The sequence below is a fragment of the Panthera pardus genome, unplaced genomic scaffold (assembly GCF_024362965.1).
Source record: "Panthera pardus isolate Hobbes unplaced genomic scaffold, ASM2436296v1 HiC_scaffold_27, whole genome shotgun sequence".
Taxonomy (NCBI): domain Eukaryota; kingdom Metazoa; phylum Chordata; class Mammalia; order Carnivora; family Felidae; genus Panthera; species Panthera pardus.
Window position 1 is genome coordinate 26419904 of NW_026526843.1, and position 26978 is coordinate 26446881.

Here is a 26978-nt window from a genome sequence, read left to right on the forward strand (position 1 = left end):
ATGGAGAAGAGTAGGTTGGGGCTACACTTTCCAGGGCCTTTTAAGCACCATAGTAAGGAGTTCGGATTTTTTCTTGTTGGGAGTAGAGAGCCCTTCAAGATTTAAAGTAGAAAAGTGATGTACAAACTGAGAACATGGAAAATTTGTCAGTAAAAGGGGAATTCAAAGACAGGTATGAGTCTATAGGCAAGTATAGACTGGTAGGACAAATGGAAATATGATAGATGGTGATAGATTTATTACTGAAATGTTTGAGTTTGACAATAAATGCAAGTGGCCTAACTGTTCCTGTTAAGGTGTCAAAGATTTTGAGATGGGATTAAAAACCAGTTTATTGTTTATTTTTCACGAGACTTCTAAAACCTAAGGACAAATAAAGGTTGAAAGTAGAAGGGTGGGAAAAATATACCAGGGAAATTATTGCTGTTACAGACAAAATAAACTTTTTGGCAAAAAGAGATGGTCACTTCATAATTAATAAAGTTGTGTTCTCTAGGAAGATAAAACAGTTGTAACTTTGTATGCACTTAATTGCATATTCTCAAAATACAAAAACTAGAAATTGAGAGAACTGTAAGAAACTTACAGGGGTGCCTGGCTGGCTCAGTCGGTAGAGCATGTGAGTCTTGATCTCGGGGTTGTGAGTTTGAGCCCCACATTGGGTGTAGAGATTGCTTAAAAAAATAAAATGTTGAAGAAAAAGAAACTTACAGTTCATTATAATGGGATATTTTTAGAGGCAGTTGTATTAATCTAGGTAAAAGATGAGGACCTACAGCAGGTACATAAGTAAAGCAATAAAAATGGGTTTGGTGGCCAGTGGAGAGCAGAAAGAATGAGAAAAAGTCTTGCTTACCTCCTTGCATCAGTCCTTAGTGACTTTTCTCCCATTTTTGACTAATGGGATGAAGTCTGCAATATGTAGCTTAATCTTTCACTATGTTTCTTTTCATTGTTTACTGATTATTCACTTCGCATTAGACTTAGTTACTGAAATATATTATGCATTTCTGAGGGCAGGAACACTGAGTGCTTAGAAGAAACTAGTAAATAACGATTTGTTGGCTGTATTTTTCTGTGTCTGGGTTTTTTATTTATTTTATGAAATATCTACATTAACCATCTTCCACGTGTAAAAGATGGCTGTACTAGAGATAACGTGATCCTTTTTCATAATGGAGAGTTGACTGTACACGTGCTGCTTTCTCTTTTGTAATAAACTAGAAACTAGTTTGTGACTTAAGTCAAATAGTAGGTATTAGGAAATGAAAAGTGAGATGTCAGGTTGTTCATAATTTTTCTACTTGAGATTTTTCATCTAGAGGAAATAAATTTACCCCTTCCTATAATTCAGTAGCTAACCTCTCCCAAATTGGATCCTTATGAAGTACTTTTTAAATATGGAATTTGGCCTTTAAAGGGGAACTCCGATATCTTTCATGGAACAGGCATACATTTTCTTGGGTACATTAATAAATTGAATGGTAAGCATCACTGTTGTATTATTGTATTAATTTAGGACCTCTAACAGAAAGAAGACCAAAGAACTTCGAACTGCTACTTGATTTTAAAAGGTGTACAAAATTCAGGTACTTAACCTTGTTAGATTATAAGAAAATAATTGAGAGAAGCTTATTTTGAAAGCAAACCATGGCCATTAATAGGCTAGGCCTTATTTACAGTTTTATCAATTCAGGGAAGATAGTGTTTGCTTTTTATATGTGCAAACAGTATTAGCTATTTTATGAAACATTAATGAACCATTTTTAGCTTCTTCCAGCTGATAATTGCATTATGGATGAACACAAACGAGAAATTGTAGAAGCTAAGCAAATTGTTAGAAAACTTACGATGGTTGTATTGTCTTCTGAAAAAATCGATGAGCGAGAGAAAGAAAAGGAAAAAGAAGAGGAGAAAGTAGAGAAGGTATATAGTTCATTTTTATAAGATTAACATTGTCTTCTGGATTTGGAATTTGAAATTTAACTTGTAATAGTTCATCAACTTATGGGAGAATAATTTATTAACTTTAAATGTAGTGAAATCTGGTTTTTGGAATACTAATTTGCAAAGGTGGTTTTAGTTTTAATCTTATTGGCACCTTCCCAAAAGAGGCCGCTATGTTTTTCTTATACACATTTCAAAGTGTATTCTAAGTAAAATATATGACTATATTTGTGCTCTGTGTATTAATGTCTCTCAAGTCCTAAGGGGATTCTCAAATATGAATGAATTCTAGTTCCCTCTGGCACAATAAAGCATTAAATAGAACTTGATTTAATTCCAGGTCTATAAACTCTCATGTTGGGTCTGCTAAATCAAAGAGCAAATCCTGTTGTTTTTTTCAATAGCTAAAAAAAACCTTGATTTTACTTTTAGGAAAATACTGCGTTTTCCATGGTGGCAGCCGTTGTTGACATACAATATTGTCGTGTTTAGCTCAGTTTTTTAAATTAAAAAATGCCGAGATTTATTGGTGCCTATATTCTGAGGATCTTCACTATAATTGTTCATTTTTAGCCTCCTGACAACCAAAAACTTGGTTTGTTGGAAGCCTTGTTGAAGATTGGTGATTGGCAGCATGCACAGAACATTATGGATCAGATGCCTCCGTACTATGCAGCTTCACATAAGCTAATAGCCCTTGCTATTTGCAAGCTCATTCACATAACTATAGAGCCTCTCTACCGAAGGTATGTTACTGTATGCTTTTCTAATCATTGAGGTAGAAATAGCTTAGGACTACAAAAAAATCTGCATGTTTATCTTGTCTCCTCAAACAAGCAAATACTTCTGTATGTTTTATTAGAAGATAAGAACCATTCGGAGCGTGTCAGTCTTATACGTATTAATCAGTGACTTGTCTCCTAATGTCTAGACCAGGTGGTGCAGAATGCGTGCTGCAATGCAGTCTAAAAATTGTAGCTTAGATGTCTAGGTTGGGTGTGCTCCATTGAGAGTGAAAACACCATTCTTCTGTTCTTGACTTTTCCTCCTCTCTTGGGGGTGGGCAGAGAATTCCTAAGGTTTTTACTTAGTGTAATTTCCCTCTGTCCTGGGTTGAGTGGCTCTGAGTGAGGACATTGCCTCTCTGCTTGCCTTACCTCTCCTGGCATATAGGCTGCTGTTCTGAAAATTGCTAGTGCAGCCTTTCTCATCATCCCTAGTTACTGTGTCCGTCCACCCGTCCTCTAGCCCTCAGCCTGCTTGCAGGTTACTTAGGAGCAGTACTGGCAGCAGCTCTGGCTTCAGCCCCACAGATCAGAGCCTGCGTCCAAGGCCCCAGTCTTGTGACTCGTGCGTAGCTGCCGGCTGCTGCCTTCAGTGCCACTGGGGCTGTGGACCTTGAAGGCTTCTTCTCAAAGAGTGACCCCTGTGACTCCACAGTGGGACACCTGCTCAGCAGGTGAGAACTCTGGGCATGCTGTCCTTTTTAGTGTGACACCTTCTTTCATTATGCTGCTCACCTTCCCTACCACCACCCACCTCATACTCAGTCTAAGTAGGGGAACCCAGACTGAGAAATGTTTATTTACTTGAACCACTGTTGTTATATCCATATTTTTCTGTTTTATCTTCCAGTGTCTCTGAGGTCCATCCCTTGTTCCCCATTCCCATATCCAAATTCCTGATACTGGCCAAGTTTAATTAACAACAAATTCATACGGTGTATGTTAAATGTTACTTGAAATCTGTGTTTCTCTGATTTCCTTATGCAGTTCATTGGAAACATTCTCTAAGCTCTGGCTTTTTCCAAATGAGTATTGTTTTTGTCTTTTTCTACCCGATAAATTATCTGTATTAATGAAGTTAGGCACAAGTGATATATAGAAAGCAAATTTGAGCAAGAAAAGCTTTACTTACTGGTAACTTAAAGTGGGGTATTACATAGTATACATATAAATTTTGCTTCTTTTTACAGAGTTGGCGTTCCTAAAGGTGCTAAAGGCTCACCTGTTAATGCTTTGCAAAATAAGAGAGCACCAAAACAAGCAGAGAGCTTTGAAGATTTGAGGAGAGATGTCTTCAATATGTTCTGTTACCTTGGTCCTCACCTTTCTCACGATCCCATTTTATTTGCAAAAGTGGTGCGCATAGGCAAGTCATTTATGAAAGAGGTTAGTAAGATTTTTTTTTCTTCCAAGTAGAAAACTGAGTTTTGGAGTGAAGGTGTTCTGCGTATATTTGTGTTATGTGTATCACTAGGAATAAAAAGAAAGTGAACTTAATTTAAGAAAAGCATATTTTGAGTAAGGTTTGGGGAAAAGTCCATTGTGTCCTAACCACACACACATGCACGCGCGCGTGCACACATACACACACACACACACACACACGCGCGCGCGCGTTAATCTAGGTAGAATATTAGTCAAGTCCCCCGCATAGGAAAATATACTTTGGACAAGTGATTGCTTTTTGAATCCCCTTTACTTTTGATTTATTTTCTTGGCTGCAGTTTTGAATCATTGTCATTATTTGTATGAAGTCAGACTGTTGAGGAGCCATTCTTTTCTAGTAAACTTTGTGTTGAAATAAAATGTACAGAACATAACGCAAGTGATGATTGTACACCTCAATGACTTTTTTCCCAAACCAAACAGCCAGGTATCCCCAACCCGGATGAAAAAATAGAACAGTACCAGTACTCCAGAGTTTCCTTTGTACTCCCTTCTAGTCAGTACCCTAAGGGTAACCATTTTTGCTATTTTTAAATTTTTAAATCAGCTTTGAGTTATAATTTACATACAATTTACTTCACCAATTGGAAGTGTACAATTTGATGAGTGTTGACAAATGAACACAGTTGTGTGTCCACTACCACAATCACAGAGAATATTTTCATCACCCCGGAAAGTTCCCTCTTGCCCCTTTGCCTTCAATTCTGTCCCTTTGTTACTGGTTCCTGGCAACTACTGATAAGCTTTCTGTCACTATAGTTTTGCTTTTTCTAGAGCTTCGTATAGATGGAATTGTATAGAATGTACTCTTTTCTGTCTGGTTTCTTTCACTGAATGCTTTTGAGATTCGTGCAAGTTGTTGCACGTGGCAGTAGCTTTATTGCTGAGCAGTATTATACAGACATACCAGAGTTTATGCATTCACCAGTCGGTGGGCATTTGGGTTGTTTCTAGTTGGGGGCTATTGTAAATAAAGCTGCTATGAATATTCCTGTACAAGTCTTTTTTTTGGGGGGGGGGGCGTATGTTCTTGTTTCCCCAGGAATGGGATTGCTGGGCCATATGGGTAAGTGTATGTTTAACTTTTTGCCAAACTGTTCCAACATGTCTGTATCATTTTGCATTCCTGTATATGACATCCAATGGCTCCACATCCTCATCAGTACTTGTTATTGTCACTCTTAAATTTTAGTCATTTTAATGGGTGTGTGGTGGTACTGTTGTGCTTTTAATTTGTTTCCCTGATGATTGGAAATGTTGAGCATCTTTTCGTGTTCTTATTTGCCATTTGTAATCATCATGTATCAAATTGTCTATTCAGATCTCTTACCCATTTTTAATTGGGTTGTCTTTTATTATTTCTTTGATTTGCCTTTTCATTATGTTAAATGTCTTTGGAAGAGCAAAATTTTAAATTTTGATTAATTCTAATTTAGTAGTACTTTTCTTTTATGGTTTCCTCTTTGTGTTCTAAGAGATCTTTGCCTAACTTAAAATCTTGAAGCAGAAAAGAATACATAATTTATTTTCAATTGTAAAACAAGGCTATCAAAAGGATTTGCAAATTGTTACAAGCACAAATACAGTTTTCTCCAGTGTTTGGTGATTGCATCTAATTTTAATTTTTGACAACAGTAACTGTATACAAAATTTATCAGCTGTTGTATATTAATCCCTTGACACCTGAAATATTTGATTTGGCTTTGACTGCTTAGCTGGTAGATTTTTTTTTTAATGCTCACAATTATACAGTGTGTAAAGGTACTAAAGCAGTCTGCTAAGTAGTTTATTACTATACAAATCATTTATTGTATAACATGTACAAAAAGGAAGTATAATGATGTTTCATTATCTTAATCCTTATAGTCTGAAAGGGATGAGTTATGTTAACTAGTGCCTGTTCAGAAAAACAAAAGGGTCCTGTCTTTCCTAATGCCTCATATTGGGAAGCATATGAAGTCAATTTGTCCCGTTACTGCTGATGTTAGTATCGACCACTTGGTTAAGGTGATGGGCTACCAGGTTTCTCTAGGGTACAATTATTCTTTCTCCTTTGTTGTTAATATGCATCTTGGTGGGGAGATACTTTGAGACTCTGTCAACAGCCTCTTTCTCATCTTACCTTCACCCACTAATGCTATTCTCTTTAACTGAACATCTTAATGTTCAGATCTCTTGTTCTGAAATTCTTTCTTTGGCTACAAGTATTATAAACCTGTGAGCAGGAGACCAAACAACTGACTCGTGGAAGTTCTATAGTAGACAGACATATGCATAAATGTATACAATGTTGTTACCAAGATGTGCAGGTGCTAGAGTGGTCACCCTTCCCCTCTGCCATCTCCACTGCAGCTCTCCTGTACTTCTGTTCTGTCACAGTTGTGCCTGGTGCCTGCCCTTAACTCCAGTCTCTATTTTTGCAGAGGTAGAAGGGCAGAAAGGAAGAGGAAAAATGTTTATTTTGATCACAGTGTGGGAAGAAATCTGTCTTCTCTCATTGCTAAGGTTGTGGTAGGGAAAGTGAATCTTTCCAATGATCTGAGTTAGAATTTTGGTTTATTTTTACCCATAAAAATATTTCACTATAACAAATCATTTGTCCTGTGTTTTCAAGTTTAAAAGTCTTTTGTTGCCTAGCTAAGAATTTAACTAAGGTTTACAAGATTGTTCCTAGAGGGCAGATGCGACCTTGGTTCCAAGTAAACTTCTTTAACAGTTCTCTTATTTATAAGCTTGAGGGTTGCTTGTATATATGAATAATGCATATTTTAAAAATATAGGTTATATACTTTTACCAGCTGTCATTTAGCAGAATAGTCTTCTAGCCTACAGTTATTTGTAATAATTTATCTCTGTGTATTTCTTAAATTTGAGGTACATCACATTAGGACCATCTAGTACAATGATCTTCAAACTTTAGCATATATTAGAATCACCTGGAAGTCATCTTAAAACACATTGTTGGGTCCCATCCTCAGAATTTCTGATGCAGTAGGTTTTGGGTGGAACCTACTGAAGAGAATTTGCATTTCTAACAAGTTATTTCAGCTTTAAAAGAGGGGGTAGCCCTAAAGAAGATTTCTGTATGAATGGACAGACACATTTTGCTATCTTTAGTTTTTTTTAATTGCAGAGCATAGCTTTAATGTGGCTCACCTGACATATTTCAATGTTTTTGACAGTAGAGTCCCTTGGTACTTTTTTTTTTTTTTTTTTTTTGCATCCAGCTGATGTTAATGGATTAAGTTGTTTATGACATTGATAGCTAATATTGAGCTCTTATTCTGTGCCAGGCCCTATACCCTTTATGCTTTAGGTTAAGTAAATTATCCTAGGTCACATAATTAACATGGGGCAGGGCTGAGATTTCAATCCAGGCAATCTGGATTCAGAGGCCAAGCTCAAAATCTCCACACTCTCCTGCCTATACAAATACACTGTGTCTGAAATTAAAGAAATGGTAGGTTATCTAAATTTTCTAGTTCTTGAAATTCCTTGCTATTTTAAATCAGATCTTTGTTAGTGGTATTTTGTTATTTTGTTTATCTCTGAAATCTCTGTGTTCATGTCAGTCTGTGTATCTCATCTCCAAACTTTGCTTTCTTTGACGGGGGTGTGTGTGGGGGGGTGCTATTCATGTTTCCATTGTAGCTACAGCATTTCGTTTCATCTTAATATGTATAGCTGTGTTCAGAACTTCTTTCTGATATAGTGAGAGTGAATCCTCTTACCTTTCCTGCCTTATTTATGACCAGTCCTCTCCCCTGCCAAGCTACAGTCTGAGTACTGGGTTCTCCTTTCAGTGTTTTCTCTAGCCTATGATAGGAGAGCGGATGAGCTTGGTGAGGCTGAGTATAGCCCTCGTTTAGAGTACCTCTGCTTTCTCTTCTGAGATCCTCTTACCTATCCTGTACTAGGCATGCCCAGCCCAAGTGAGTATCCAACTCCTTTGGGCTTTGACTCCCTCAGCCAGCTCAGCACAGTTCCTTTGAAAGATGGCGGGCTTTAGCAGCTGGTTCTTCCTTTGCTGGAGTCCTGCTGGGCTTGTATTCACAAGAGTTTTCCCTCAGTCTAGTCTACTCACTTACCTTACATGTCTTATTGCCTGAAGGATTTTGTTGACTTACCTTCCTTGGTCTGTACTGCTTCTGGGATTGGGTTAAGGGCAGGAGCTATACCACACTGTGTCTACTACCAGAATGTGTGTGTGTGTGTGTGTGTGTGTGTGTGTGTGTGTGTGTGTGTGTGTGTTTGTGTGTTCCCTTGAAGTTAATAGCATAGTTTCCCCTTTTCTTGCTTGGTTCGTGGTGAATACTTTTACTCAGTGAAAACTGGGTGGCTCAGTTGGTTAACTGTCTGACTCTTCTTGATCTCAGCTCAGGTCTTGATATCACAGTTTGTCAGTTTGAGCTCTGTGTCAGGCTTTTGCACTGACAGCACAGAGCCTGCTTGGGATTCTATTTCTCCCTCTCTCTGCCCCTTCCCTGCTTGTGTTCTCTTTCTCTCTCCCTCAAAATAAATAAATAAACTTAAAAAAAAAAAAAACAAAACCCAAGACATACCTTGTTCATTGCATTAGGGATTAGGGGAGAGAAATTCTGTGTTTATGCTTCACTCTGTCATCTTGATTCATTTGTCTGGCAAGGCTCTTTATACATTGTTTCTTATGTTGGCCTTTGGTAAAAGCCGAAGTGCTTTAAATTGATTCACAGATGAAGTTTAGAGAAACCTAGAGTCAGAGGGTCAGAATATTCTTAGACTGGGCATTAGATGATATTAGGAATAGCTGGGTAATGATACTGTAGTACGTGGAAGAATGTCCTTTTTAGGAGATGCATATTGAATTATTTTGAGATGAGATGTCATGTCTGCTATTTTTTTTTTTGGTCAGTCAAAAAAGGGGGCAGTCTACAAAGTAGGCATATAGGTGTTTATTGATAGTGTGCTATCCATTCAACTTTTATGTAAACTTGAAATTTTTAATAATAAAAATTTGGGTTTCTAGGAACAGAATCTACCTTAGACCATTGATTCCAAAACTCTAGGAACTAGTTACTTTAGAATTTTGGGTTGATGTTTTTTGTTTTGCTTCTCAAAATTGAAGATCTACCCTGGCAGTGTAGGTTAGAGCCCAAAATTCATATTCCTTTTGGATGAAGGTACAAGTACAGTGGAATTATACCATACTTGTACTTCATCATGCGAATGTGGCCAGACTTGTTCCATCAAAACACTCGGTGTGTATATCTAGGAGTAAGGGTGAATTGGAGAATTTTTGTTTTCTCTCTGTTTGGTTCAGTTGCTCAGGTCTCTTGCCACATTCAGTGGGAGTCTATTTTTTAAAGTAATGGGTTTTCATGTGACATGGCCCCTAAATACAAGCCAATTACTTCATTTCATGTTCACGTGATTTCATGTTCCCATCCCATGTTCATTTTATAGTGATTTCTTCTAATACTACAGAGGAAAAAGTCTTGTGTTGGACTTGAATGAAAGATAATGTGTCTGTGTACATTATAGATAATTTAAGAGATTTTAAGGGTAATTGTAAGTATATGTAGTTTTCATTGTACGTATTGACTTTAGAACCTAACTTGCCCACAAAGAATCTTTATTTAGGGCTGTCCCCCAAACAAATTAATTAAGGCATTACGCATTGACTGTTATGTTAACAGGTTTCATCAGAATGATCTGTTAGCTACTTGTTAGTTATGTGACCTTAAACTGGTCATTTTTTTAAAGCCAAAGATGAGTGGTAATAATTTGCCGTATCTATTCCTGGGGTTGCAATGAGAATCAAATGAGATCTAAACACTAATTAGATACTAATGTTAATTAAGTATTCAAATTTAGAGTTAAAAAATGTTGTCATGAATTCCTTAGAACATAGTAAAGTTGTAACTTTTATAAGTTGTCACTATACTAGCTTTTGATGATTTGTTTTAAAGTGGTAATATACTGGGGCGCGTGGGTGACTCAGTTGGCTAAGCATCTGAATCTTGATTTTGGCTCAGGTCTTGATCTCACAGTTGGTGGGATTGAGCCCCACGTCAGGTTCCATTGGGCTCTGGGCTGACAGCACGGAGCCTGCTTGGGATTCTCTCTTTCTCTCTGTGCCCCTCCCCTGTGTTCATGCATGCTCTCTTTCTCCCTCCCTTCCCCCCTCTCTCAAAATAAATAAGAAAATATAAAAAAATACAGTGTTAATATACCTTATTTCCATCTTTAAATAATAGGTACTACTTTAAAGTACCAACGTCATTTCCCACAAGAGCAGATTTGATTTTATATAGGAATGCCTTTGGCTTCTTTACATTGTGGTGGTAATCAGATGTCACTCCCCCACCCCCATTGTGGAAATTTATAAATTAGTAACAAAAATTTTCATCAAATGAAATTTTTATTGCTGGGGTTTTGTGAGTGGAGTAGTCAAGGGTATATGGACATGTCAGTTTCCAACTTTAAGTGGATACAGATATTGTAAGGATATTTTTAAGACGGGTGCCTGGCTGGCTCAGTTGGTAGAGCATGCAACTGTTGATCTTGGGGTTATGAGTTCAAGCCCCACGTTGGGTGTAGAGATTACTTAAAAAATAAAATATTTAAACATATTTTTTAGACAGAACCTTGCATTATAATTCTTACTGTCGAAGAGACACTGCTATCGTTGGCACCGTCTGTTAAGCTCTTCTGTGTACTTTTGCTGTTATAAGCCTTATATAAAGCAAATGAACTCTGCATTTGGTAGACCAAATTGAATCTACAACATCCTTGCTATTTAATGAGGCTGAGCAAGGAAGAACTGTTAGGATGTTTATATTTGTCCTTATATTGTCACATGTACTAATTGGTTTGAACTAAGGTCACCTTCACTATTACTGGGTATCTTAATGTGACAGTTCTAATCAAGATGTAGAATCATACTTAAGGTAATAAATTACAAATAAGGTCTTAATTTTTGCCATTGGCTGTGCTTTTTACTTAAGAGAGACATATAAACATACAAGGATAGGCAGATATTAAGCCTATTAATAGGCAAATGTAGACTATGTACAAACAGTATAATTTTAACAATATATTTTATACAAGAAAGAAGATAGAATTTTTAGTGTGTATCAAATGCACATTGTAAGCAGTTGAGTCAACAACCCCCGTGCCTCCTCTCAAAGACTGTTTTCTGAAATTGAACTTCAGTGTTCAGTTTCAGAAAAAAAATTCAAAGTGTATAAACATAAAAAATATTTGTGAAAAACTCTCATCTCTTAGAGGTTTGGCCATTCGTCTCTGTGGATGCTGTTTGATTCTGTCTGTAATCCTTTGGCTCTTACGCCAGGTCCTTAACATTTTGGTGTGTACCAGCCCAATTTTCAACTGCTGACACCTGCAGGTCTTTTGTATGAGGGCTTTTCTGGCCCTGGGAGCCTGTGTAAGCAGTATAGAAATTGGTGTCCTAGAATTGCTGGAGAACTAACTCACCTCATTTCCTCTCCCTAGCTCTCAACCAGTGAAATGATAGGAATTGGTGTATACCTATCATGCCTTGAGATGGGATAATCCTAAAATGTATTTCTACACAGACCCTCTAAGTCCCCAGTGGGATTAAGCTCCCATTAAACCACAGGAATAATTTCCCACTGGGAGTTCCTAGGATTACTTCCCAAATAAACTATGGCAGCACTTTGAATAGAGTCTGCTTTTGGGGAAATAGAAGCTAAAACATGGGGGCATATTCCTTTAAATAAATTCAATATGAAAACCTTAATTTTCCCTAAAGATAGATTTACAAGGCAATTTTTTGTTTTACAAAAGACTTCTGTTATGAACTCCATTTATAAAGAGAATTCATTTAAATAAATCACATACTTGTATTCATTAAGTGCACTGAAAATGCCCATTTTTACACATAGCTTGTTAGAACTATGCTTGTGTAAAACAATACAGTTTCATGTCATAATCAGCATTTTAAGCAAAGTAATTACTTTTGGGGGCAAATTTTATGGAACCAAGTATAGCTATTTATTTGTTTGCTATATTTTCATGTTTAAACCACTCCCACAAGTCCATTTACTGCAGTTTGAATGCTACACATGTGGTAGGTAGGGAGACCATGTGCTTTGTTGTTTAAACCAGGACACACGGGATAGAAAAGTTGTGCCGTTACTTATGCTGGGATAAAGAGAACGAGCACATATGGTCATTCTGTGTATAGGTGACCATATCATTAATTCTTTGGTACAGATTTGCAGTCTTAGTACAGATTTGGATTGATTAAAAATGAAGTGTGTTGGAAGATAGAAGTTTTTCCTTTAGTATCTCTGTTTTCAGAAATTATGTAGTATCAATATTACTGATTATTTCTAAGCATTTTATAACGATTTAAGAGTTTCTGATCAAAAAATAAAAACAAAGCTTTGAACCAAAACATTGAAAGGCAATTCAGTTCTCTCTTCTCCAGGTTCAGTAAACCCTTGTTCCTGTAACTTTTGACCTATAGGTTATATTTTCCTATTTCTAAGTTATTTTCGTGGGTCTTCTTTGGATCCTTTCTAGCAAAATGATTTTCCTGATAGTTTTAAGACACAAATGTGAAGTTCTTAGCCTAGTGTATGGCACATAGTACTCAATAAATGGTGGTTAATAAGAATGAGAAAAATAAGGAAGGTGAAAATAGAGTCATAATTTACTTAGATGTAGCTTCAGGTTGAAATCTAGTCACAATCTTCAGTATTTTACTTTTTTCCCCCTTAAATATAGTCTAAAGTAGCATTTCAAATATTCACAGGTTAGAGGTACTAAAAATAGGTCGTTAGTAATAAAAGTAATTTATCTAGTTAAATCTACAATGTTTTCCCAAGCTTTATTTCTTTACTCTCCAGAAGCCCCCTCTTGGTGGACCTACATTCTTTTTGTGCCCAGTTTTGTTATGCAGTCCTGTCATCTGCTCCCTCTTCACAGGGCAAGAATGGAACCTGCTTGGGGCCATTTATAGCTGATAGTTTGTCTCGGCATAATTATGAGTGCTTGATTTTATTCAGACTTAAAACCTCAGCTCCTAATAGTACATTGGCAAGCCTTACTTTTGATCTTCAAGAGATTGTCAAAGATAGGAACTGTCTTTGTCAGTTTCTCAAAGATAGGAACTCTGTTCATCTTTGAATTCCCGGTGTCTGGCACATAGTAAATGAATGAATGAATGAATGAAGTGGATGTCTTCTGTCCACCCGCCCTTTCTTCCTCCCATTTCTTCCTGGGCTGGCCATTCAATAAAACTCTAGTGTTGTACTGTGGGAATGGAGAGTTTTTATTTACACTGAATTAAACAGCAAATTAAACTAAAAGAAAAAGCATCAGGGGAGTCTAATGTGTGTTTACATTCTTACCAAACAAAAGGAAATTACTTTTACTTGCATGTACCTTTTGATTTTTTTTTTTTTTTTTTGTTCATCTCTGTTGTAGTTAGCCTTTGATAGAAATCTTTCTCAGTGCTCTTCTCGATAGTTACATTGTGTTTTCCTTTTTTTTTTTTTGTCTTTGTCAAATTTTCCTGGTTATGCAATCTACAGAATTGACATAGACATTAGAAATTTAAATAGTTAGGGAATTAGGACAGTTTAGTAATACTGTAAGAAAATTTTTTATTTCTATGGAGGAAACTACATGTAGCTTTATTAGAATCATAGTATACTAGAAAAGGAGTAGCTTTTATCCCCACCTAGTTCTTCCAGTTATGACATACCCTTATTTCTGCCTCCCACTATACACCTAATATGCCACCAGAATTACCCACCCCCAGTCCGCCAACAAAACCTAAGCAGCTATTACTTTGTTTTCTGTCAGGCCACTCCTTCATAACCTGATCCTTATTTGCTGACCAGGAAATATATTGACTTAACATTTGTTTCTGTGAAAGGGAACCGTATCTTTTTAAACTGTTGATTAAAGGGGCGCCTGGGTGGCTTGGTTGGTTAAGCGTCCGACTTCGGCTCAGGTCATGATCTCATGGTCCGTGAGTTCGAGCCCCGCGTCGGGCTCTGTGCTGACAGCTCAGAGCCTGGAGCCTGTTTCAGATTCTGTGTCTCCCTCTCTCTCTCTGCCCCTCCCCTGTTCATGCTCTGTCTCTCTGTGTCTCAAAAATAAATAAATGTTAAAAAAAAAATTAAAAAAACTGTTGATTAAAAAAAGGATTGTGTATGTTTTCCCTTCAAGGTGACATGGCAGTCTCCTGGAATTAGTCTTAAGTGAAAATGTTGCACAGAAGTTAGGCTTCTCTGTAGTGATACCCATTAAATTACTCAAGTATGAAAGCGTAGATGCACAAAACACCCCTTTCTGCCAAGAAAATAATAAGCTTGTTAGCTGCCTGTTAGCTTTTCCTCTTCCCTCACTTGGTATTGAGTTAAATCCTTCCCAGAAATCTAGATTGTCCTTGATTATCAGTGCTTCAGTTGTCCTTTTGGCCTTTGCATGGTCCTCCAACTGTCCACCTGCTTATACACACACAAGTATTACTCACTATTTCGTTTTGAATGAATGGACAGCATCAGCATCAAACATGACACTTCAGTGGTCCACCTGCAAATCATTGATACAAAATGACCCAGGTTTTTTCATTCTGTCCAACTTAGGCAATGGTTTTGTCTTTGTTATTAATATTTTGGGCTTATTTCTCATTGAGAGTTTAAGTGATGGTGAATTGAAACACAGTTTAAATTGCTTTGGGTTAAATTTTTTGTTGTTGTTAATGTTTTAGTCTTAGCTTTTACTAATTCTGTAGCGGAAAACCAGAACTTCTGGATGGAAAAATGCAAATGCATTATAAACTGAGTTGTGCTGGATACAATCTTACAGTAAATACTTAAATCAGTTTTAGGATGCTTTGGTTTTTGATAATGAGGTTGAGAAAAGAATTGGCTTATGAAATTGACATTTAGAATTCATGAATGTTGCAAAATGATTTGGAAGTTAGAAGTATAGGTGAAATTTTTAAATGTTAATTGGTAACGCTGGCTATATTTAAAATCTACATTTGTTTAAAAAGTAAGGAAATAATTCACAACCATGGACAAGTTAATTTTTTCACATTAGAAGCTAAATTGTGACATCATAATCTTAACCTTTTTGCATTTTATTTATAGTTATTTTTAATTTTAGTTTCAGTCTGATGGAAGCAAACAAGAAGATAAAGAGAAAACGGTAAGAGACAAGAAAAATCCAATGTGTCTGATATTTGTCTATGTATAGCATACTGTAAATTTTACTGTGGTCAGACTTTAATCACCTATGTGAATATTTTGTACTCTACATGCTGGATAGAGCTTTTGGAATATCATACAGTTATCATTTAAGATTGACAGTTCCTATTTTGGAAGATTACCATGTTGAGAAGGGAAGAGGGATTAATGAGTCCCTCCTTCTCTTGCTGCCCCTTTCCTTACCTCACCTCATTGCTTTCTTAGATGGAGAAACACAAATATCCATTGTGAAAAGGACAGTGATAGTGTGGGGAATTAGGTGTGTTTTATGAGAGGAAGGAATGAAAGTTTTTCCAAGGCTGGCATAAACTTGTTTTTTCTTTTGGGGGGGATTAATACGGACCTTTTACTGAAATAATTTTTCCTCCCTTCTTCATAGGAAGTTATCCTTAGCTGTTTACTTAGCATTACTGACCAGGTACTACTTCCATCTCTTTCTTTGATGGACTGCAATGCTTGTATGTCTGAGGAACTATGGGGAATGTTTAAAACATTTCCCTATCAGCATAGGTAAATACATAAATTTTTATATTTTTCACTACTATTCTAGTGCATTAGCCTCTGAGTGTTTAACTTTTCCTAATTCTTCATCTCATTGTTTTTTAAGGTATCGTCTGTATGGCCAGTGGAAGAATGAAACTTATAACAGTCACCCACTTTTAGTAAAAGTTAAGGCCCAAACAATAGACAGAGCCAAATATATCATGAAGTAAGTTTTAATTTGTTTTTCTTCATATTAATCTAACGTATATCTGAGTCTAATTTACTTTCTTTTAACCAACTTATGTCTGAGTCTCAATTCTGAGGAAGCCCAGGAGTATGTGCTGATGGCATAGTTTATGATATACTGCAGATAGAATGACTATCAGTTTTTGTATTTTTTTTTTTAGCTCATTTTGACTACTAAGTTTTTATAGTTGTCATGTTTGCATAGCTGTAAAATCCAATAATCCTCTTTAATGATGAGTCTTTTTTTAAAGGACAGCCTACTATGGCTTTTGCCCAATTTGCGTAAGACATTTAATGACTTGTACAAGGTGATCAAAGTTCTTGAAATTTCCTCTGCCAGAAGTTATTATAATGAAGATTTTTCTTTTTTGGAAGATCTAATGGAATTATGCAGAACTATCTCCTTGAGTCAACTTTTGAAAGTTTTTATTTTTTTCATTTGTGTGCTTTATTTTCATGTCATTAAAAACAGAAGAGTGATGTTATTTTACTTCTTGGTAAACTGAAATTTAATCATCAACATCATATACTTCAGATTAGAGTTGGTATGTATACTAAATACACTGCTATATTGCAAGTGTTTTCAGCAAGGCTATTGATTGTCGTTTCTTTTATGTTTGTGCAGTGGTATGGTTATTCTAATTAAAATAGTTCACTCTCTAGTTTAACTAGATTCAACAGTATGCAATGATAGTGTTTGTGCCCAGTGATATCGTCCCTGGCTACAGTCTGCTGGGGAAACAAGTGTGTGCACAATCACAATCAGATCTAATAGTTGCTGTTATATAGTATGTATAATGTTCTTTGAGAAGATAGAGAAGAGAGTGAATTATTTCACCCTTGGGAAGTTGGGGAAGGCATGGAAGGGGATACTAGAATTGGTCCTTCCAAAAGACTTCGGTCTTAAGATTTCCCCAAGTAGAGTTTCTAGCTTAACAACAGCAGTAAGCTAATGTTTATGGAGCCATTAATATTTGTGTGTGAGGCCCTGCACTATGTGCTTTATAGGGATTATTTAATAATACAGTTGACCCTTGAACAACATCGGTTTGAACTATGCAGGTTCACTTATATGTGGATTGTTTTTTCAGTAAATATATTGGAAAATTTTTTGGAGATTTGGAACAACTTACAAATCACATAACGTAGAAATATTGAAAAAGTTAAAAAGGTATGTCTTTAATGCATAAAATATGACTAGTAGCTACTAGTCTTTTATCATTTGCTACCATAGAATATACACAAATCTATTATAAAAAGTTAAAATTTATCAAAACTTATATGTATACTTAACAGACCATACATGGTGCCATTGGTAGTTAAGAGACATGTAAATGAATGTAAAGATTTAGTATTAAGTCATAACTGCATAAAACTAACTATAGTACCTAGTGTACCATTGTAATAATTTCGTAGCCACCTCCTGTTGCTATGCAGTGAGCTCAAGTGTTGTGAGTACCCGCTTAAAACACTGTGTGGTGCTAATCATCTCTGAGCAGTTTCTCTCTCCAGTAAATTGCGTTATTGCCATAAAAAGTGATGTCTCATGGTTCTTATGTATTTTTCGTGCTTATTGCAATATCATAAGCCTTACATAACAGCCTGGGACCCGTATGAATTGCCTCTAGTGCTGCCAGAAGCGCTCCCAAGTGGAGCAGAGTCATGACATTACAAGAAAAAATTGCTAATGTGTACAAGAAAAAATTGCTTACAAGAAAAAATTGCTTAGATTGAGGTCTGTGGCTCAGGTACATGCCATTTCAAGATAAATGAATCCAGCCTAAGGACTGTTTTAAAAAATTTTTTTAAATGTTTATTCATTTCTGAGAGAGAGAGAAAGAGAGAGAGAGACCGAGTGTGAGGAGCAGGGGAGGGGCAGATAGAGAGGGAGACACAGAATCTGAAGCAGGCTCCAGACTCTGAGCTGTCAGCACAGGGCCCGGTGTGGGGCTCGAACCCACGAACTATGAGATCATGACTGAGCCGAAGTCAAATGCTTAACTGACTGAGCCACCCAGGCGCCCCTAAGGATTGTTGTTTAAAAAAAAAAGGTGCGGCGGGGGGGGGGGGGGCAATTCATGAAGCCATTGCTACAGCTATATGAGCAGATGTGAAAAATTTGTACTTTTTGTGAAATATTTTTTGATCTTGTATTGAAAATGCAGCTGTTTTTATGGGTGCAGGATTACCATAAGGAAGAAATATGTATAGACTCTAATATTTGAGAAAATGCCAAGTCATTTTGTGATATAGGAAAGTGAAGGATCTGAAGCTGGAGAATTTAATGCCAGCAAAGGATGGTTTGATAATTTTAGAGATGTTTGGCTTAAAAAAATGTCAAGATAACAGGAGAAGTGGTTTCTGCTGACCAAGAGGCAGAAAGTAGATGAGTTCCCAGATGCCTTTAAGAAAATCACTGAGGGACACCTGGGTGGCTCAGTTAGTTAAGCGTCTGACTCTTGACTTCGGCTCAGGCCATGATATCATTGTTCGTGAGTTTGAGCCCCGCATGGGGCTCTGTGCTGACAGCGTGGATCCTCCCTTTCCCTCTGCCCCTTCCCCATTTGCTCTCTAGTTCTCTCTCAAAAAATAAATAAAGTTAAACTCAAAAAAAATCATGGAGAAGGGATATTTGCCTAAACAGGTTTTTTTTTTTTTTTTAACTTTTTAATGTTTGTTTATCTTTGAGAGCGAGCGAGCATGAGCAAGGGAGAGGCAGAGATAGAGGGAGACACAGAATCCAAAGCAGGCTCCAGGCTCTGAACTGTCAGCAGTTCAGAGCCCAATGCGGGGCTTGAACTCACAAACCACGAGATCATGACCTGAGCTGAAGTTGGATGCTTAACTGACTGAACCACCCAGGCGACCCCTGAACAGGTTTTTAATGCAGACAAAAGTTACCCTATTCTGGAAAATAAAGCCACAAAAGACCTTAAGGAAGAGGCGCAAGTACCAGGATTCAAGGCAGGAAGTGATAGGCTAACTCTGCTGTTTTGTGCAAATGCAGTTAGGTTTATGATCTAGAGTGCCCTTATCTATAAAGCTGCTAGCACTTGAGCCTCGAAGGGAAAAGATAAACATCAAGTGCCAGTCTTTTGGTTGTACAACAAGAAGGCCTGGACAACAAGAACCTCTTTTTCTGGATTGAATCAATCCAATCTTTTCAGTTGATTGGTTGAATCAATCAATTGATTCAGATCAACTGGTTCAGTTGATTCAGTTGATCAGGGCTTTGTCCCAGAAGTTGGGAAATACCTTGCAGTAAGACTGACTTTTAAAGTTCTTTTAATAGGGGTGCCTGGATGGCTCAGTTGGTTGGGCATCTGACTTCGGCTTGGGTCATGATCTCACAGTTCGTGGTTTCAAGCCCTGCATCCGGCTCTCTGCTGTCAGCGCAGAGCCTGGAGCCTGCTTCAGATTCTGTGTCTCCCTCTCTCTCTGCCCCTCCCCTGCTCATGCTCTGTCTCTCTCTGTCTCAAAAATAAATAATAATAAAAAAATTTAAAGGTCTTTTCATATTGGACAGTGCCCTTGTCCGCCCAGAACCCCATGAATTCAACACCAGAGGTGCCAAAATGGTCTACTTGCCCTCAAACACAGTGTCTCTAGTTCAGCCTCTAAATCAGGGGGTCATAAGGACCTTTAAGACTCATTACACACGGTACTTTATGGAAAGGATTGTGAACACTATGAAAGAGAACCCCAATAGAGAGAACATTATGAAATTCTGGAAGAATTAATTACACCATTGAAGATGCCATGATTGTTGCAGAAAAGCTGTAAAAGCTATCAAGCCCAAAATAATGAATTCTGATGGGGGAGGGAGGGAACTGTGTCCAGATGTTGTCTATGACTTCACAGGATTTGTGACAGAACCAGTCAAGGAAATCATGAAAGAGATTGTGGATATGGCAAAAAAGGTTGGGAGTAAATGGTTTCAAGATCTGGATTTTTCAGAAATTCAAGAGCTATTAGACACCACATAGCAGATGACTTGATGGAGACGAGTGCTTCTGAATGAATGCAAGATGAAGAAAAAGATGTAGAAGAAGCAGTGACAGAAAACAGATTGACCTTAGACAGTCTGGCAGAAGGTTCTGATTATTCAAGACTGCTTCTGACTTCTCTTATGACATGGACCCTTCTATGATAAGGGCACTGAACCTAAAGCAAATAGTGGGAGAAGAATGGGTATCACATTGAAACATTTTTAAAGTGGAAACGCAAAAAAGTCAGGCAAATTACCATGTACTTCCATAAAGTAACACTGAGTGTGCCTGCCTCAGCTGCCTCCCTTCCACCTCCTCCGCCTCTTCCACCCTGCCATCCCTGAGACAGCAAGAACGGCAACCATTCCTCTTTCTCCTCCTCTTCGGCCTACTCAGTGCGAAGGCAGCGAGAATGAAGACTTCGTGATGATCCACTTCCACTAATAAGCATCCTGTGATACAGTTAAGAAACTTACCTGTTGTGTTTGTGTGTGTCTCTGTATGAAAATCTAACCCTGTGGGAAGAACTATAAGAGATGTTTTTCTGTCCTCATCATGTAGGACATTGTGTGCAAGACTTGTATGGAAGTGGATAGGCTGTCCTTACGTAGGCATTCGGTGAATGATATTTAACAACATTAATAATGTGTTCGTTTTCTTACTGGTTTACAACTTTGCTTTCAAAGAATTGTTATTACTGTAGTATGCCTTTCTCTTGTAATTGGACAAACTGCATATCAGCCTATCATCACAGGTAAGTGGTTTTCTAAATAAATGTAACAGTGTTTCCAATACTGTATTATGAATATGAGTGTAATGCTATATGCCATTAAAATTTTATAACGATTCATTCATTAGTCTATAGGCTAGGCTACCATGAAGCAATTGTATCGATTATACTAGGCTGTCCTAAAACCAATCATATTGCTGCTGTTTCATTATCAGTGTATGAATCATTATACCTGTGAATGAATATGAGTTTCTTTTCCACATTATCTTTTCATTTTTGATGTCTAGTGTTAGTACCTACATCTACAGTGTTTTATATCATATAAGATAATACTGATGTAGGTACTGACAGACTGTTCACCTTGTAAATAGATGATGTAAACTTAACAGTATTGATAAATACAATACAGTACTGTAATTGTTTCCCTTATGATTTTCTTAATAGCGTTTTCTTTAGTTTATTGTAAGAATACAGCGTGTAATACATACAGAGAATATGTGTTAATCGGCTCTTTATGTTATATTGGTAAGGCTTCTGGTCAACAGTAGGCTGTTATTCATAGTTAAGGTTTGGGGGAGTTAAAAATTATACACAGATTTTCATTTTTTTTTTTTTTTTTATTTATGTTTGAGACAGAGAGAGAGACAGAGCATGAACAGTGGGAGGGCCAGAGAGAGAGGGAGACACAGAATCGGAAGCAGGCTCCAGGCTCTGAGCTGACAGCACAGAGCCTGATGCGGGGCTCGAACTCACGGACGGTGAGATCGTGACCCGAGCGAAGTCGGACGCTCAACCGACTGAGCCACCCAGGCGCCCCTAAAATTATACACAGATTTTCAACTGTTGGGGGTTATTGCCCCTAATCTCCATGTTGTTCAAGGGTCAACTGTATGTTAGATCTTACCAAATCTCTTGAATCTGTCTCTTACACTCTGTACTGCCACTATAACTCATTTCTTTTATCTGGAGTATTATGGTGCCTTGTATTTATTGTTTCTTCAAGATCCCTTGGTGACTAACCATTGCCTGCAGATTACGATGTGTCAACCTTTATGGTGTGGTGATGTGAGACATCTTTTGTGATCTGTCCCTCCCCATTTCCAACCTCTTTCCCTGCCAATTCTACCTCCAACCGTACTGAGTCAAGTTTCCCTCAGTGTGCTGTGGTCCTCTTTATGTTTGCGTATGTTTTTCGTTTCTTTTGTTGGTACAGGTTTTCCCTTACCTCTTTTTCCTCCCTAACTGGTGACCTCATCCTTGGAGGGTGGGCTCCAGTGTTAACCATCTCATGAAGGCTTCTGTAGCACATACTGCCAAGCACAATCGACTATTCTTTATTTGCACCACCACTGTCCCATATGCATGTGATGCTATTATACCACTGAGATACATTGCTAGGATTATTTGTCTTTTATATAATTATCTAATCTTCTGAATAGTTTATACATGCACATTGTTTAAATTTCAATAAATACAAAAAGGTAGATAGTAAGAAGTCTCACACCCTACCCCCATCCACTCAGTCCTCCTAAAAGGAAAAAAGGAGCCACTGTTTACTTTCTTATTTATTCTTCCAGATATTTTTATGTGTATACAGGTGAATACAAAGATACTGTTCTCCCTTTTTGTACTATTGATAGCATATAATTAGTACTGTTCTGTAATTTGCTGTACTTGTTAGAGAATGTAAAATGTAAAAAATAGGTTGACTCTGTCTCCCCAGCTGGACTAAGCTTGAGAGCAGGAGCTATTATTCATCCTTGTATTCCTAGTGCTTAGCTCTTTGCCTGTCATAGAAGACATTAATAAGAATGAATTGATTAATAAAAATATTTACCACAGAAGGATATGTGTAGAATTTTTAATGTACTTGGGTTTTTGTTGTATTTGTTAGTTATAACTATTTCACCAGGCTTGAACAATATGATTTTGGTATTGATTGAAGTTTGTATGTTGGGAAGGGAATATATTAATTTATTACTTGCAGAATTTCACAAATTTTGATTGCTGTTTAAAAAATGAATTTGCTGTAAGGCATTCAGTAATTCATTCCACAAATGCTCACCGATTGTGTTCCATATGCCAGACGCCGTGCGTGGTAGCTTGAGGGGGAGACAAAATCAAGAATCTATTCCTTTTATTATTTTTATTTTTATTTTTATTTTTATTTTTATTTTTATTTTCATTTTTATTTTTATTTTTATTTTTATTTTTTTTCTCTCCAGGGTGGAGGCAGAAGGGAATGGGATAAAAAGTATAGAGAAGAAGGGTTTGCTTTGGCAGTAGGATGACCACTTGAAATAGTAGGCTCAGAAGTAAGGACAGGTGGTAGTAAGTTTGAAGGTGGAGCAGAGTATAGCCAAAGTTTAAAACTTGATAGATCTCTCTTCTGTGGGGGAAAAGGGAAACTGGGCCGTGGAGAATGGGAAAGGGAAGCAGTTGATGATGAAATAATTTTGATTGATGGGTCAGTTTTGTCATAAGAAACTTCTTAAGTTTGTTACTTCCAGAATTGTTCCATTCTTTGAACTATCAACTGAATTCATTATTTGCTTCTTCATATTGTATTTTCATTCTAGAAAGCTTTGAGTTGTCAGCTTTTTAAGTTCCTAGATTTGTTTTTAAAGTTTATTTATTTATTTTGAGAGAGAGGAGAGAGAGCACAAACGGGAGGGGCAGAGAGAGAGAGAGAGAAAGAGAGAGGGAGGGAGGGAGGGAGGGAAGGAGGGAGGAGAGAGAGAATCCAAAGCAGTCTTCACACTCAGCACACGGCCCAACATGGGGCTCGATCCCAGGACCGTGAGATCATGACCTGAGCCGAAATCAAGAGTCGGCTGCTTAACCACTGAGCCACCAGGTGCCCCTTTAAGTTTGTAGATGTATTATGTAATGTTAGAAGAATTTAAGATGCTGTGTAATAATTTTGAACTGTAAGCATTTCATAGATGTAAGTTTTCCAGAATGTTAGTAAAAGAATACTGAGCAGAGGAAGAATTAAAGAGGAAGAAAAGGAGTAGAATTGATTTTTCAGAAATGGTTTCCTTTCAAAAATTATTTACATGAAAACCAGAGAACTTCCTATATCAAGGAATGCGGCATTAGCTATTACTCTATTAGGGTAACTGAGACAGATGGTATGAGGTATTCATTGCATTACACTAAATTTTGTATTTTAATCCCTAAGCTGATAAATGAGCCCATCTAAATCTAAAGTAATTCTGATTTGCTACAAGAGTTTTATGTGCTCGTAGAGTACATTAGGAGTTTTTGCTTATTAGACTTACTGTAAAATGGAAATGTCTATATTACAAATGTTAAGCATCAATATAAAATCTTAATATCCTTTGGTAGAATGCCTAATCAAAATAGCCTAAGGCCTACAGTAAAGTATATGAAGAATTTGGTTGTTTACGTAGATCCATTTTAGATACTTGGGAAATACCTGTTTTTTCTTTTGTTTTTGTTTTTATGATACAACAAAGCTGTCAACATTGTGAGGGAAATGACTTAATTAAGATGATCCGTGCCACCTTTTTCTCCTCTTGTAGGCGTCTAACCAAGGAAAATGTGAAGCCTTCTGGAAGACAAATTGGGAAATTGAGCCACAGCAATCCAACCATTTTGTTTGATTATGTATGTTTTGAGGTTAATATTGTTTTAAGGGATATTTCTTTTTGTTATCTTTAAATCAGGACAAGTGGAAATGGAATGATGAGGTTTTAAAAATGGTAGTTTTAGGGGAAAAAAAATCTTTAGTAAACGAGACATCATATAATCTAAAACCAAAACAGCATAGAATATATTTAACACATTGATCTAATTTTTTGGTAATATATAACAATGCTACTGTTATAAATAATCTAATACTGTCTTATTTACCATATGTTGATTTAGAGAAATAGTAATAAAGAGATGCATTATATATGATTTTAGTTGTTAGAAACATTTGAATAGCATTTCATTCAAGCATAGCACTTTCATATTTAGAAAGAGATTTCTAAAAGACATTTGGCATTTATCATTCCGAAATTCAAGTTATTCCTGGAATTGTTTCCTAATTGGAAAATGTAGCTTATGAAAATATTTTCTAAAGAAACAGAATAGATCTTATGTAAATACAAAATAGAAGCTACTTTATTTTTAAGCATGGTTTCTTAACAAATATAGCCATAATTTAGCACAGAACGCCTCTTTTGATGAGTTAATGCCATCTATTCTTTGCTCTTATCTTCCAGATCTTATCACAAATACAGAAGTATGATAACTTAATAACACCTGTAGTAGATTCACTGAAATACCTGACTTCATTGAATTATGATGTTTTGGCCTGTATCCTTTCAAGTGAACTAACACATAGATTTCACATTTCATAGACCTTAATGGTGAACATTTTAGTTTCATTATTTTTTTGCATTGTAAGTTCCATTAGTAGGCATATGAGGTTGATTCAGGTGGCTGATCTGAAGGTTGGCCAGCCAGGAGTTTGTGTATACGTGTCTATGTTGTATATAGGGAGAGAACAATGTTATGTTTACTAAACATCGTGATACAGGTGAAATCTGTCTTGCTTGCTGAGAGATGGAAAAGTGGCTAAAGAAGAAAAGTTGGTACTACATGGAGTGTAATTTTCAATGATTTATAATAACTTGAAGCTAACAATTGTTTTCCAAGGTGTGGTATTTTGTTGTTTTAAGGGGCTTTATTAGAGATTGTAGTGACCTGAAATGTTTCCTTAATGTATGAAAGATTGTATCATCGAAGCTTTAGCTAATCCGGAAAAGGAGAGAATGAAACATGACGACACAACCATCTCAAGCTGGCTTCAGAGTAAGTATTTTTATTTTTCCAAGGATGAAATTTCCATCTGTTGCAATTGCCATGTTATATATTCTATTACCCATGCTAAGAGCCTGTTTGTCAAGAGGTGCTGAGAATACTTAGCCACTTGGCTTGTTCTCAAGCTGGACGTCCAAGTCTTTGGCTGCGTAAGGAAGTTCATATAGTACTTATTCATTTTCCAACTCAAGAGTCCAGTATTGGCTATGATCGAATTTGTGCAAGCATTCCTGGGGAGATGAAAATTCCCTTCTATTATTTCAGTGGAATTAATCTTAAAGGAACTATTGTCTTTTCTCTCTATCCTGACGTTTCGGTCATCTTAAAAGAACAAAAACTTGTTTGTTAACAAAAAACACTACTTTTTTTTAAATTTCTTATGCTTTTGATTTCTAGCAGTGAGTTCCCTTTTCTTTCAACCTATCATGTTTGATAGCTGAATCTTGTAGTAGCTCCCCATTGCCCTTTAAAGTCTGAAATCTGGATTAAGTCATGTAAGTAAGTTCTTTTGGAATCAAGTCCTTACTCAGTGTATTAGCCTCATCTTTTGCCCCTCCCCAATGTTCTAGGTTCCATTAATACTGAACTGGTACTTTCCATGGCCTTTTTTGCACGTGTTATTGCCTCTACTTGGAATACCCTTCCATGCTGCAGCCTCATTTCCTCCACCACGTCTTCTACTTATTCATTAGATTTCAGCTTAGAGGTCACTTTTCTTCAGAAGGCTTTCCCTATTAATGTTCCTACCCAAAGGTCAGAATTAGGTGCTCTGTTTCTGTATTCCCATGGAACCTTTTACTCATCATAGTTATGACAGTTCACTTTTCTGTATCCCTCATTAGACTGTAAGCTCCTTGAGGGCAGGACTTGTGTTTTGTCCATTATCCTTTAGATGCTCAGCAAATAATTGTTGAAAAGGCTACAGATCACTTGATTTTTACTGGGATCTCCTCTTCTTGTCTTGACTGGGGTTTTTCTCCTTACTCATGATGTGATAAGGACTATTGGTAAAAATTGGTTGTTTGTTTGCTTCTTGGTCTGGCAATGCTTTACCTGTTTGCTTGCCTCTCCACAACTAGTAGCATGTTTCTAGATAAAAAGAGGTTTTTTGTGTGTGACTCAAACATTTGAGAGGCAGGTGTTTTGTTGATCATTCAAATTTACTGAGTGATCTGCAAGATTTTGTTGTGGCCTGATTAATTGTTGTGGCCCAACAGGCTCTGGAATCAGGTCGTATAGGTTTGAATCATTGTGCTACCTCATA

The 26978-nt window shown here is 36.9% G+C and overlaps 1 protein-coding gene across 13 annotated transcripts in view; it reads left to right on the forward strand.

The window, feature by feature from the left end:
* THOC2 (THO complex subunit 2) overlaps nt 1-26978 on the forward strand; it is a 113608-nt gene that overhangs the window by 51544 nt on the left and 35086 nt on the right. For 8 of the 13 annotated variants that reach the window (XM_053892085.1, XM_053892086.1, XM_053892088.1 and 5 more), the window contains 10 exons: nt 1771-1926; nt 2521-2693; nt 3923-4118; nt 5221-5244; nt 15330-15371; nt 15810-15940; nt 16038-16139; nt 24427-24523; nt 25114-25207; nt 25625-25705. In XM_053892085.1, the coding sequence (XP_053748060.1) occupies nt 1771-1926; nt 2521-2693; nt 3923-4118; nt 5221-5244; nt 15330-15371; nt 15810-15940; nt 16038-16139; nt 24427-24523; nt 25114-25207; nt 25625-25705 (1096 nt within the window). The remainder of the gene's footprint in view (nt 1-1770; nt 1927-2520; nt 2694-3922; nt 4119-5220; nt 5245-15329; nt 15372-15809; nt 15941-16037; nt 16140-24426; nt 24524-25113; nt 25208-25624; nt 25706-26978) is intronic. The other 5 variants (XM_019421819.2, XM_019421820.2, XM_019421818.2 and 2 more) reach the window with 3 other exon arrangements.